This window comes from Setaria italica, chromosome I (assembly GCF_000263155.2).
Source record: "Setaria italica strain Yugu1 chromosome I, Setaria_italica_v2.0, whole genome shotgun sequence".
NCBI classification, from domain to species: domain Eukaryota; kingdom Viridiplantae; phylum Streptophyta; class Magnoliopsida; order Poales; family Poaceae; genus Setaria; species Setaria italica.
In genome coordinates, this window is record NC_028450.1 from 32,033,074 (window position 1) to 32,047,829 (window position 14,756).

At 48.4% G+C, this 14,756-nt stretch overlaps 1 protein-coding gene across 1 annotated transcript; it reads right to left on the reverse strand.

Annotated features, from left to right (window-relative positions):
* Positions 1–8,346: 8,346 nt before the first annotated feature.
* LOC101758565 (two-component response regulator ORR11) lies at positions 8,347–9,567 on the reverse strand. Its single transcript, XM_004953129.2, has 5 exons — positions 9,420–9,567; positions 9,237–9,283; positions 9,056–9,133; positions 8,908–8,978; positions 8,347–8,811 (listed from the first exon to the last, which is right to left on the reverse strand). The coding sequence occupies exons 1-5, from the start codon at positions 9,565–9,567 to the stop codon at positions 8,724–8,726; spliced, it is 432 nt and encodes a 143-aa protein (XP_004953186.1). The 3' UTR covers positions 8,347–8,723.
* Positions 9,568–14,756: the final 5,189 nt, after the last annotated feature.

Here is a 14,756-nt window from a genome sequence, read left to right on the forward strand (position 1 = left end):
TAACCCTAGTCTACTTAGGTATTCAAATATCTACGAAATGCAATGGTAAAATAAGGAAAAAAAAAGTGGGGCAATACCTTTCTAAGGACGTGGGGATCGATTCCCCACACTTTTCTCACCCCAAAACGCCGGATTTGGGAGGGGGGGGGCGGGGGGATCGGGGGGAGGGGGGGCGACCGGTGGCGAGCAAGGGGAGTGGCTCGGGTAGGGGCATCAGCTGGAAGAAAGGGGAGAGGGAAGGAGAAGGACACGCGATGGCTTGGACGTAGATGTCACGCCAGTGCATGTGGCGCGGCAGCGCCTTGCCCAGTCAGCGCCTCACTAGCGCGGCTGGCCAGGTCGCGGGGCCGCGCTGTCGCGCCACATGCAGTGGTGCGGCAACGGCTAACTACCGCGCCACAGCGCACGGCGCGACTAAAAGGGCCATGCCGTTGTAACAGCTGCCATTTTAGTCATTTATGTGACTTGGATGAATCGGAAGTAATTCAAGAAGAAAGGAAAAAGAGATTGACCGAAAATCAAATTCGGGTCAAATTTGGTCGAAATTTGAATTTTGAATTTGAAATTCAGAAAAATTCGGCAAAAATATAGAATAGAAGTGTAAAGATGATTAGAACTTAAGGGTCAAAAATTTGGAATAATATTTGATCCTAAACACTCAAAAGAAATCAGAGAAGGAAATGAAAAACTACATTTACTGTTCACCGTACGAAAACAAGAAATCAGAAAAACAGCCTCAGAGTCCATTTTGGAAAGTGAATTCTGATAAATTTCTCAAATAAGTAAATCAGGAAAACTATACCATGTTGAAGTATGAACTTTGGACTCCTAAATCTGGGTGTTGTTGATCAGGAATAGCAGAGGGAACTATTTCAAATGGAGGCCTAAAGTTGGCACTTTGTCACAATAGGCAGCTTTGCTGGAATTTGGTTAAGTCTGAAAATGGTAGTGAGTACATGACTTTAGAACCAATTTCTGGACAAATTTCCTTAAACGTGAGAAAAGGCAACTAGACAGCGGTGAAGTATGATCCTTGGACATGTTTAATAAGGTGTTGTTGCTCAGAGATAGCGAAAGAATCAAATTTAAATCAAAGCTCAAAGTCAGCACTCTAACTATTTCGGCCAACTCTTGAGCTGCATAAATTCTAAGTCTGAAAACAGTGTTTACTAGCAATGTTTGGAGCAAATTTCAGGAAAATCCAGTGCAAAGGTTATATAGTTTCTTATGCAAAATGGAATCCTTGCTGGTTGTAGAGCACGAATGGGTAGTGGTTGGCCTATATGGAATACAGTTGGGCTACTGAAATTGGTACCAAAGTAGGGTAAATGACCATGCTTAGGACTGTCGAACTGAATCGCTAAAGTTCAGTAACAGTACAAGCTGACAGAAACCTGGAGCTCCAAAATCTCGACCTTAGGGTGCTTAATTCAGTTGGAGGCCAATCTATCAAATGGAGTACTTGGATTACTCTACAAGTTTGCTTAAAGAAGTTCTACGAGTTGAGATGGAATATTTTGAGCAATGGAGGGATGAACAGGTCGTTTTGGAAGGAAGGAAAAAGAACAGAAAGAACAGAGCGACAGTGCCGTGCTGTCGCCGGCTCTCGCGCATGCCGGCCAGCGCGACAGCCACGTTCGCACCCCGCCGCCTACCACGAGTTAAGCTGGGTGTCATGTACGGTGAATTGCGTCGCTATCGCCTCGCCCTCATCCAGTTAATCTTCTGTCTTTTTGGTTCTACTGCCGTGCGAGCCGAGTTGAGCAATCAGTGCCGCCGCCGGCCAATTCACCCACGCTGCCGCCCCTCTTTGCAATTCCACCCGCCCAAGGTTCCGTCAGCTCCTCCTCAACGCCCCACGTTACTCCGTTGCTCAGTTTCCCACCGTCGAGCTCAAGTTCCTGCCGCATCTCCTGTCTACCGCCGCTGCTACTGTCCTCCGGTGAGCCCTCCGCGCCGCCCCTTCTTTCATTCGTTTGGTCGAGTTTAGGGAGTGCTTGGGTCGTGTAGAAGCCGTAGGGTGCGCCGCCGGTCGTCCTCGTGCCGCCTCCGTGCGTCGCCGGGCCGGCCGATGGCCAAGCCGCAGCCGCCCGTGGAGGGGCCGGCTCGGGCCGCCTCCCGGCGAGCTGGCGGTGGGCACGAGCGCGCCTGGCCTGGACGCCGCCGCCCCGGCCGTCTCGGCCGCCGGCGAGCCGCCGTTGGCCGGAGCCCGTCCCGTTTTTTCCCGCCGGCGTGCGCCTCTGTTCTTGGCCATGGGAGGAAGAAAACCCTGACCAAGGAGGCCCACATGCCAGCCGCAAGGAGAAGGGGGGGAGGCGCAAAGGATAAAAGCCGGCCGCCCGTCTTGGGCCGGAGGAAGGCGCCGGCCCAGCTAGCCCGCGCGGTGTAGAGAAAAAGGGGAGGCGGTGGGCTGTCCGTTGGACTGAAAGGAAAATGAGTCGTGCGGCCCAGGTGGAAGTGAAGAAAGGGAAGGTGGGCCGGTGGGTAAAAAGAAGGCCGTGGGCCGGATTAACAGGCCGATCGTCGGAGAAAGAAAAAGAAAAAGAAGAGGGCCCAACCGTCCGTCTTGGGCCAGGGAAAGAACCGACCCATCTAAGCCCATGCGGTATAAAAGAGAGAGGAAGCAAATGGGCCGATCGCGGTTAAGAAAGAGGAAAGAAGGGGGAGTCGGCCCAAAAAGGGGCTGCCGCAAGAAAGCCCATGCGTGGAAGGTTAAGTTGACGGGCCACTTCTCGGCCCGAGGAAGGGTGCCGGCCGTGGGCCCCACTCGTTAGTGAAGAAGAGAGGGAGGAAGTAGGAGGCCGGGTGGGCCCTAGGTGGAAGTGATGGTGGGTAGAAGCAAGTTGGGTGAGAAAAGTTTGGGCCGGGGGTTTTTGAATAAACCTTAGGTTTTCTTTTGTTAGATAAATAGATTAAATACGGTTTTCACCATTTAATTCACAGGAAATTCTAGAAGTGCCCAAAATTAGTGAAACCAATTTTATTAGAATTGTTTTATTTTCCTTTATGCATTAAAATTCTTAAACCCTAGGAAAAATAATAAAAATTTAGGTATTTATTTAATACCTTTTTATTTAAGGTATTTAAATAAATACTTAAACATTATTAAATGTATAAAACTTGAAAAATGCTTTATTATCCACAAATCCTTATTAAGTCATAGGAAATAAGTTTTGAAATTAGAAAATAATTATAATGCTTTTAAAAAATAAAAGAAAAGGTCTAAGGTAGGATTAGTAAAGGAAATAAAAATGGTGGGTTAATCCTTTCGGGTTTTTGTGTGTTGGCTTGCAACTTTATCATGATAAATTGTATAGTCCTTGATGGCTTGCAACTTTATCATGAAGGAAGGTTGTATAGTCTTGTATTCAAAAGTTTGCATCTCTAACTCTTGCATATACTGAATCGTAGACGTCACAACTCCTGAAGTGGAATTCATGGAATTCAGCTGGAGATGGACAGCACTCGCGGAATGTGGAGTGCCTCTTTTAATAAAGAAGTTTCCGAAGAACTAACCTTTGTTGATCCCAGGCAAGCCCCGGTGCATTTATACCTATCTATTTTGAGAGTTATTATTTCATGTGTCCAATTATCGGTTATTTGCTATATGTATGCACTAAGTCTAGGAGTTGCTTGAAACCTATTCTTGTGTATGATCATACCTTGCTTTAAGGACATCTTTGCCACTTGTTCAAACCTTAGAAGATAACCCAAGTCTAGAAATGCTTAGCTGCTTAAATGCTTGGTTTACCAACCTTAAGGAAAAACTTTGAGTCATACATGTGATATATGGAAGGTTATCTTGGAATTTGGATAGCGGACAGAAGCTAGAGATGTAGTTCTGTCTGCTAGATTAATTTGGTTAAGGCCCGATTCGTTGTCTTAACCTTTGATCAAGTGATAAGCATCTGATCACTTACTGGGTATGGGACCAGTAAAGCCCAGTAGGTTAGTAAACTCTCTGATCGGGAATACTTCGTACCCGCGCTTGACGTGCTGGAGATTGGCAGGGGCGTAGCCTGAAACTCACATGGTGATCGGGCCAGACGTGGGGTCCCATGTGGGGGTGCGTCCCTGGGTCCGGGTAGTCTTATTCTCAATCATTGGATTTGCTGATCGAAAAGTTGTTACGTACGACCTGTACAGTCGTATATAGTTGGTGATCAGGGTACTCTCCTGCAGGATGTAAATGGATCCGGATCGCCGCAATTCTCGGTTATGAATGCACTTGATCACTGTTGAGCATCGTAGTGTAAATTCATAAATGATATACCTTTCTGATAAATGAGTGATGTATGGCTTAAACACCTTGTGGTTGTATTTACTCTTTTCTCATCATCTAGAATGGTTAGGTAATAACTTAACCCAAATAAAAGATAAAACTAAGGCATCACTTGTAGTAAGCTTTTCGGCAAAAATTGCATTAGCCAAGTACACCAAAAAGCTAAGCATACACTTCCAAGGAAAGCTATTATATTGGTTAGTCGGGTAAGACTTGCTGAGTACTTCGTACTCAGGGGATCCCTTGTTGTTATTTTCAGAAAAACCAGCAGGGACTCACCGAAGAGGAAGCCCCGAAGACCTAGGGTATCTTATGAGTCTCATGATACCCTAGAATAAAACTTAGATGTTTATCTTTCTTCCGGACTGATTTTTGTTTTAAATTCTTAAGAACCACGCTAACCTGCACTGTTTAGTTTCCTTCAATCTATGGTTGTAATATATCGTACCTTTGATATGTCTTTAAAAATGTAATATTTGTTGATATTATCCCATCGCGGATACTAACCTTATGTATGGCTATGAGACACGTCGTGGATCCTTCGAGGAGTCCTAGGGACACTCGACGGACTACCGGACTTATGCTGTTTTAGGTGCGTTTCGGATAATTGCTGTTCCGACAGCGATTAGGCGCACTTAAACCAGCTTAAGTTGGGCGGTTCCGCCACAGCCGTGCAAATAAAGTTGGGGAGGGATTATTTTTAAAAATATTTTTAAAAAAGTTAAAAATAAAAAAACCTATCGTTCAACATCTGTTCGTGGCAACTCATACAGTAAACTTCAGAGGAGACACCAGTTAAAAAAAACATGCTACTGCCGATGCCTAAGCGTTTCAGACTTTCAGAACGGAGCAACAAAGCACCACCACCATTATCGTTCTCCGGTGAGACCGCTGGTCTGAAGCGGCAGAGCAGGTTAATGGTAACGTTATAGTTCCAATCTCTTTCTAGCCCATGTTGAAAGGCCGCAAAACCACAATTCATGGTATACTTAAATTTTAATTTCTAATTTTTTTACTCCTTTGAGCCTCTACTTCAGTGTTTGTTCCATGAAGGGTTGAATCTTTTAGAAATTATTAAAATCTAAGTATACCATGAATTTTACTAGGAACTTCTAGTCTAAGCTCTCAATTCTAAATGGTTTGTTCACTAGCTATCAGTGAAATGATTCAATCGGCGGTGCAGTTCACCAATTCCCTTTCCAGATGGAAGCAAATATCTTGAGACAGCTACATATCCTTCCTTTTGAGCATGCAATTGGTTATTTCTTCTGTGTTTTCCCAGCTATCGAGCATGTGTGATTTGCAGATTGGCCTCCTCAATTGTTGGCTTCGGATGGCGGCAAACGGCAGTGTCAATGTCCAACGCTAACACGGTCACCCGTGATCCCCTCCTGCCAACCAAGTATACGCAACTAATGTTATACGATTCTATGATGGAATCGTAACTCTCGCGGACTGCAACTTGTAGACGCGACCAGAACATCTATAGCTAGTATTATACGACGAACATTGTTGCACGTAACCAAAGTTTACAAACCATCAAGCATCAACACGGCAACACCTACCATGGCGCCGCCGCGGCCTTGGGCCGACCTCCCGCTGGAGCTCGTCTCGTGCATCGCCGACCGGCTCAAGGCGCTGAGATGCTACCTCGCCGCCCGTGGCGTCTCCAAGGCGTGGCGCTCCGCGCTGGAGTCGGCATCCCCGTACGTCGTGCGCGTATGCCGCATACGCGTCCGCGCGCACGCCGTGGCGGTCTCCATCCCGCTGCGGCGTTCGTTCCACCTCACCACGATAAACAGCTACAGCCGGTGCGTGGGCTCGTGCCACGGCTGGCTCGCCATCATCCCCTACCTCGGATCAAATGTCGTCCTCTTGATGAATCCCCTCACGGGTAAGAACCTGAAGCTCGTCCTGCCACTCCTGCCGACGTTCCAGCCACCTCACCGTATCGTCTTCGCGCCGAACCCTAGTGTGGAAGGCTTCACCGCGGTAGCCACCTGGGTAGCCGGTGCCAATAAATTACTCGCTTACGTGAGAATCAGGAACGCGACATGTTCCTTCGAGCTGATCCCTGTGGACACGCCGACCGTCCACGTGGTCTACCACGCCGGCGAGGGCGGCGGCGGCGGCAAGTTCTATTGTCTCTTAAAAAACGGCGAGGTGCGCGTCCTGCGTGTCCCTCGGGACCTCCAGGCAACGCCGGTGCTCGAGCCTTTGCTCGACGACGGCGTCCCATCCGGCCCAACCGACATCTTCGCCCCGCCGTTCTCCAGATTGCCCGAACACACGCTTGCCAAGCACTTGGTGTTCTGTCAAGGCAACCTGTACCAAATATAGCGGAACACCGGCGGCGCCATGAATGTGGAGTTTCCGGGAGGCGGTTCTCTCCACATGTCCAAGAACGAGGTCTTCGTCCTGAGGCATGCCTCGGTGCGCGCGCCGGCCGTGCTGGGAGGCGGTGGGGAACCTGGGAGGCCTCAGTGTCCGTCGGGTTGAGCAACGCGGTGTCGGTGCACGCCGAGGGCATGGCTGGGATGAAGGGCAACTGCGTCTATTGGGTGGGCCCGTCTGATTTTGCGGAGGCCATGGCGTTCGACATGGAGACCAAAAGGTCTACACGACTACACCGTGACTTGCTCCGTTGGTAAGCGCCACCGGTTGGTACTAGTATTTGGGAGACATGCATGGCGAGCAGCAGGCCAGCAGCAGCAACGTAAGCGTAGGAATTAAGTACAGTTGAGAAAGAGCCCGAGATGTGTGTCATGTCATGTGTGCACACAAATGTGCATGCTAATCGAAAAGAGGAGCTACCAGGAGATCAATCTGAATATCGTGCCACGAAGAAGATGGTAAAGCAGCTTTGTTATCAACTATGTGATTTTCGCTTGTTGATTGGCATTTGGCAACACCTACCGGGCTGGGTGATGTTTCATTCTCCGCGATGCTCCGCGAGGTGCAAAATTTTAGCTGCAGTTCTTTGGTCCCAGTAGTTTAAATACCTGACTCCATATATAGATTCACGCTGAATAGTCTTTTTACTCTGAACTTTTTTTTTCTCTCGAATACGTTAGGACAGCTGAGCATCTTTGTAGTATGAAGGGAAACAAATTATTACATGGATGCTTACAACGCGAGACAAAAGACAGCTCACTAATGCTATATTATGCAAATCATTACAACTGAAGAGCACTTGGTTTGCTCGAAACAGCTAATGCTCTGTTCGCTTCAGCTTATCAGCCGGCTTATCAGCCACTAAACAGTGTTTTTCTCTCACAACAAATTAGCCGTTTCAACTTTTCAGCCGGTTTATAAGTCCAGCCGAAAAACTGAACAAGCAACCCAACTGAACCAGTCCGCCGCTATCCAGCTTTCTGCTTTCCCCCTCGTATGCTTGATCAGTTCTGTTTCGGCGTTCCTGAAGACACTCGTATTACGTTCCTTCCAGAGGTGATCGGAGCGAACAGGGTGACAAATCCTTTCCGCTCATGCCTCTGGAGCTGCATACGGAGGTGAGTCCAGCATCCTGGCAATGACAAGCCTGCCGTCGGCATGATGGAATTTTCCATGCGGGCCAAGCTTCTTTCTACGCTGGAGAAACGAGGAAAAACCAGGGGCTAGGCTTGGGATCGAGTTGGGACATAATCAAAGGCTGCTGGTACAGGATTCGATCAAAAACTTTGCAGATATCCGGTATCCGGCTCCGGCAGGAGCATTTCCTCCCGATACGCTTCCGTTCCTCGTATCCCACTGTTCTGCTTCTGCCCGTGCCGTACTGCTAGCCCTCTACGGTATATGGTAGCGTATCACTCCGCATCTTTACTTTTGTACGTACGTGCCCGTACCGGCGTACACACAACCCACTCGCGCGGCGTCGTAGCATCGCCAGGTATGCACGTACGGAGGCATGAATGGGCGCGACGAGGACAAGATTTCAGGCCGTGCACGGTGCATCGCCTCCGGGTTTCTAGCACAGCGAGTCAGCGAGAGTCAGGGTGCTTAAATGCACCGTCAGGCAGAGCCGCAGAGGTTACCTCCTAACGATTACGAGACACAGAACAAAGTACACCATCAATTTCTCACCACCATCTTTAATCAACCAAGTCCTTAGACCAAAACCGAAACAACTGAAGAAGCCCATCGTCCAGAGCCGAAGGAAGAACAGACGCTGGTTTCTGAACTGCAAAATCCAAGAAGCCGGGGGGGGGGGGGGGGGGGGGGGGAAAAAAAAAAAAAAGAGCTCGCTAAAATAAAGACCTAGTAAAACGCAGACCGTGACCTACTCTTCCTACCATCCTACCACAAAGCACGACAGCGTCTAGAAAACCACACCGTTACATCGAGATCGTCCCACGATTGCACGCACCAACGCCGCCTGCCTGCCTGTTCGTTCACTCAGGCCGGCGCGCGCCATGCCCCCACGAGAAACGCCACCGTTCACTCAGCGGAGCACGCGGCTGAAGACGCGCGAGACGTCCGACGCGCGGACGGGCTTCACCAGGAAATCCTCTGCTCCTTCCTCAAGGCATCTGGCCGGTCATCAGAACAAGGGGTTAAACGCTGTAAATGTCGTCTGAATATGCAAGAACAAGAGCTCCATATTCTGACGGATTAGGATTGGGTACCTGCTGATCCTAGTCTGCACGTTCTCGGACGACATGATCACCACCGGGATCTGCTTCAGCTTGGACGATTCCTGCATGCAGCGATGTTAAAAGAAGATCAGGATTTTGCGTTTCTGGTGCAGAACGGATCGTGTCGTGGGATTGTTACCTTGACCTTCTTGAGGAGTTCGTATCCCGTCATCTCCGGCATCCAGTAATCAGTGATTATCATGCTCACGTCCGGCTCCTATGAGACACCCGAAACAACAGGGGGAAAAACCCCATAAATCCTCATGTAAAAGAACACGAAAATAAAAAAAATCACAAACAAATAATAGCATACGGCATACCTTGCCTAACAGTTCCAGGGCCCTCTTCCCACTTTCCACAGCCGTCACTGCACGAACACGAGAGCAAACACCACTTCAGAAAACTGAAAAACCAAGCCGAGACCGAGAATACTGACGAAACCACCGAGAGCGCGCGCACAGCCTGAAATGCAGCAGTGCAACCAAGCCGCCGCGGCCACGCACCACGAAACCGGGAGCTCCGGAGGATGGCGGCGATGATGGCGCGGTCGACCGAGCTGTCATCCACCGCGAGAACGTGCGGAGTCGCCCCCACGCCCACGCCAGCGGCCGCCGCCGCCGCCACCACCGCTCCTCCGACGACGCTCGCCATCTCAGCCTCGCTCGCTCGCACCGTAGAGCGCGGCGCGTGAGAGACGCGATCGATCAGCACAATCCAGTCGCCGCCGCCTTGGTCAGTTCGACTCCGCCAAGGGCCATGGCCCGGCGGCGCCGCTTATATACACGCGCGCGCTGGGGCGCCGAGGAGGGCTTGTTACGGAAGGGGCACGGAAGCGATCCGGTCAGGAGATCCCCAGTGCGGCTGTGCGGCCGAGTGAATCCGCGAGATCTCGATACGGGCCCTTGAGCTCCGATACGGGGCGACGGACACGTGCCTCGCGTTCGTGCTCGAGGGGCAAGCGAGTACCGCAGGGAGATCTTTTCTTGCTGCGAAATGGAGGCGCACAGGCGTGCAGGCATTCACGCCTCCCCGCCTGGCGCCGAACAGGACAGGGGATCCCGTCTCCTTTTCCGGATCGAAGGATCTCCCCTCTTAAATGAGCTCCTCTTATGCCTGATTGGGTTGTCAAGCCTTGATTTCACTGCCCCCATCTTATCAACGAGGTTTAGCTGGCGAAGATCAGCTTGCACTACAGGTTACAGCCCTGTGATTCATATCTGCATGTGCCATGATAACTCTTTCCAGAACTAGTTTTGGCAACGAATTTGTCCTCCTGGCTCTTGATGATCATAATTCATAGTGGTATAGATACACCGGCCAGCTAATTCAACTCCGTGCGTGCGCGCTCGCCGCGCCGGTCGGGCCGAGTCGAGTCTGCGTACGCGCGGGTGCTATGTCCGGCTCGGTCACCACCTTCACCTCGATCGGTGCACGGCAAGTGCAGGTTCATGGCTAAGGGCTTCAGGTGCAAGCGGCCCGTCGCGGCATTGATTCGGGGGCGTCCGGCCGGCGCGCATTGCCCTTCGATCAAGTCTGACACGGGCACGGGATCCGCGAGGAAGATTGCTCGAGTCCCCCGTGCGCCGTGCGCGGGCGCGTTGCGTCTTGCGTTGGCGCATGCTCCGGTTGGCTGGCACCCGATTGGGAAGGGGAGCGTCCGTACGTTCAGCCGTTGGGTTTAGAATCTATCAATCTACGGTACCGATCGAGGGAAAAAGGCCGCAGGTGCATTACTGGCGGCATCCGGGACCCCAGTTCATGCGGCCCAGACGCTAGTTAAGGCACCAGTTTTGCACAAAGCACATACGGCACTCGATATAATCTGGATGTTATCATGTGGGTCCACGTCTGGATTCATTCGATGATGGTTACCAGACAACACAGATTTTGCAGGTGCTCTCAAGTCTCGAGGCTTCAATCCCAGTCCAGCGTCCGTTCGTTGGTTCTCCCAGTCCGGTGAGGTGAGCAGGCACTAGCGGATCATCGGGCATGTTCAACGCATAGACGGCCATCTTTTTACTGCCACGACAGCAAAACGATCCGACGTGTGCCGTGTTTAATGATGAGAGAGAAACTCGCCGTCGTCTCGCCTCCCAGGCCAAACTGCCAGCGCCAACGCCGTTGTACGTCCTCGTCGCCGCCGATGCCTCCTCCTCCGGATTGATTGCGGTGCGCGCGAAATCACTTGTGGTGGCGGCAAAACTGGTACTGAGAGCGCGCAAAATCTCCAACCTTGTCACCATCTTCCCTCCTCCGCCACCATCTCTTCTCCTCCTCTGTTAGATGCAGGACGCAGAGGTTATTCAAGGCTTGGCAGATGCGGCGGGATCGCTGGAACCGACGGGCCTGGCGGCGGTGTCGACGCAACGACAAATGGGAAGCGGAAGGGCCGCTTCCGACTCCATTGCTTCCTCCACCGACGGGCGCGGCAATATATGGAGAGCAGGCGAAGGGTGCATGGCGGCGGATTGCTCGACGCCTGGATCTGGCCCAGCCCCGGCGAAGGGTGCGTGGCATTCAGTTCTCTTACTTCCTATCCATCTTGTAAGTATGCGGCGTTTTGCTTGCTCCTCTGAATCACTGAATGCCATCGTTGCTTGCTTTTTTTTTTTTACTTCAGCATCACCGATTTCAATTTTTTTACATTATGGTCTTTAAACCTAAAGCTTAGACCTGTATTTTTAATTTCATGATTGATTTTTATGATTCAGAATATGATGAAATATTAAGCAAGTTGACATGTGGCCTGTTGCTCTGTCTATTGGTTATCCTTTCGATCATAGAAAGCTTGGTTCAGTCAACTGTTCGACAAGCATTATATAGTACTAACATCAGTTGTTTTACAGTTCCATATGAAGACAATAGAAACCTAATACCAGTTCAAAGCTGTCTGCTAACACGTTCATGATATTCTAATAATCTTGATCAGTTCAAGAGGTGCTAATGTTGCCATTGATTTTTAACTGGTACTTCCTCAATTCTAAATTGTAGGTCATTTAGCTTTTTTAGTTCAGATATAGTGTATGTGTAGGTGCATATAATGTCTATGAACTTAGAAAAGTCAAAACGACCTATAATTTGGAACGGAGGGAGTATCTCAGAAAATAAGTTGCTTACAAATATAACCAGTTAACTAGTGTTCTTATAAATGGCAGCCTAACTATTCTACCGTATGGTTGGAGAAGTCAACTATTCTACCATACGGTTGGAGAAGTCATTTATATGGAGGTGGAACTGAGCTTCAATCTCTTGGCTACAACTTTTTTTTTTCTTTCGATACTTGTAGGATTTACTGAATCAAACACAAGTCACAGAGATAAGGTCAAAAATGCCCCACTGAACGTCTGTACGTATCGCAGTGCCTCCCTAACTGGGCAGTGCATTTGTGGCGTAGGCTATTACAATTATAGTTACACTCCGTAGGAATGGTGTGTTGTCATGCTTCTTTTTAGCCTGATTGTGGGCTTGAGTATTATTTGCTAGAACTTGAATCTTTTCTATTACTACCCAAGCAATCTGTGCTCCGACCAATGCTATCATAATGCAGGTTATTTTTAAGTTTTTCAAAGGAACATTTTGGTCATGCAAGCGAACTTGAATGTTGTTTTGATACTGTAGCTATTATGTAAAGAATTTACAATTTATAGTCATGTATCATCAAGTTGTCAGGATCAGCATGTAATCTGTAGTATTTTTCCGCTTTTTTCGCAAGTTGTGAGTGAGACTTTGCACTGATAAGTGATATATCTGAATGTTATCAATGTAATCTCATACACAAACCCACAAAATGGTACATAAAGATTACACTTATATTTGGTCACTATGATCTAGGATTCATATATGAATTAAATAGTATGCAGATAGCCAAACAGACCGTTGTATAAGTTGTCTATATTATTGTCTTTGTGTGACATGGAGGATTTGTAGACAGTTGCAGTTGGTCTTAACGGTTGGACACGCCATGCGCCAACGAGGATCAATCGTTATCTGCTTTTACAGTTCCACGTGTCATCACTAGCGGCCTCCGCGCGCTCGCCAGACTCCGGAGGTATGGCGTGGCAGACCGCCCAGGCGCCCACTGAGGTGCGGAACATCAGTAGTGTGTAGTGGACGGTGGAGCTCTTGGGACTCTGACGGAGATGCATGGCGAGGAGGAACTGCATTGCGGGTAAATTATGCTAGATGTCATCGTCACCTCTATTTACTGTCAGATACAATACAAGCACTACTGATGGGATGTGTGACTACGTGACTGCATCGAAAACGATAGCTTGAGAATCGATGTAACTTCTCCTAGTTGCCAGGAAATCACTTCCAGACGGAACCTGATATATATCTTCGGCTTGTGCTCTTTCTGTAGGACGATCGAGTCGCATGTGCTTCAAAATCTAACTTGAACACCCCTTATAACACTGAAGTGTTTTATTCATGCGCTGATTTTTGGGTCAAAATATGTAGATAAATCTCTTGATAGGTGTAATTAACCAACTCACCTCGCAGCACTGAGAAATCAAATCGTTTTCTGTTGTAGCTTGCAACAAACTAACCTCATATCACACTAGTTGTATTGCTACCCCACGGGAAAAAGATGCACAGTACATAAATTACCAGGCATACTATTTTCCAAAATGCAAACCTTTAAAGAAAGATGATCAGGTCTTGTGTTGTAATAATCACCTGTCCTGCATTATTAGTAGTATTGTTTTTAGCTTCTTCCCAAAACCTAGTATGACTGTAGCAGTGTTGCACTATCCATTTAGCTTTGTCTTTGGAAGTATCAGATTATACTTGATGGAATTCCTTGTTTTTCTTCTTTCTGCTGCCATTGTGCACCATGTTGACGATCATCTCTTTCATGAAAGCATTGCTTTCGTTATGTTGCTGCTGTCTGTTTTCCGTGTCTTCTTATATGGATGTATTTAGTTAAATTGAGCCAAACCTTTTAAAAGTCAAATGCACTGATCATATAAGCAAACAACTTTAATGGAAGAACAGAAGCATACCTAGCTAGTAACATGCATATTCAGAATTTTGGCATGGCATGCGAATTTCTGTGTTCTGGTCAGTTCCTGAATCGTAGTTTGGAAACATTGGTATCGTTGATGCAGATTTGGACTGCTCTCTAGCTAAGCAAGATACTCTAAATTTTGAGTGTCACTGTCACACCCCAACGACAATAACCAAGACAACACACTATACGTGTGGAACTTACATACTGCCTTACTTCGTGGCCTCCAAGCGCTTATATTTGAGACCCGTTGGTATCTACTCCCTCCGTTCCAAATCGTAAGTCCTAAATATTATTACGCATCATAATAATATCTATTAACCTAGAAAAGTTAAAACGACCTACGATTCGGAACGGAGGAAACAGTTCATACAACTGATCCTTTCTCTTGAGTTTGAATTGCTCTGCCTCAACATCAACATGGAGAAGACTGTCACACTTGCTTTACTCCTTCTATTTGTTGCCATTTCCTCCTCCCAGGTGAAGCCAGAAACCAGCAACTGCTACACAGGATGCGATTACATTAGTGCGTGGAGTCATATAACACAGAGCTGTGGCCAGTTTCTGTTGAACCAATCTGATGATCCCACGGATGAGTGCCGCGCCATCTGCCAGGCTCTTTCAAGCGAAGGACTCTTGTGCGCGTGCAGTACCTGCCCGGCCTATGTGCATCGATTTAACATATCCCGGTTCCTGGATTTGGCTAATAGGATCGATCCCAGGTTTGGAACACCTCTATGCTGCGAGTGCGATGGTAACTATATGCTATTCGTACATCTTATTGGCCTTTTTCGTTCATCATAACTAGTTTCTAAATTCTGATTTCCTGCTG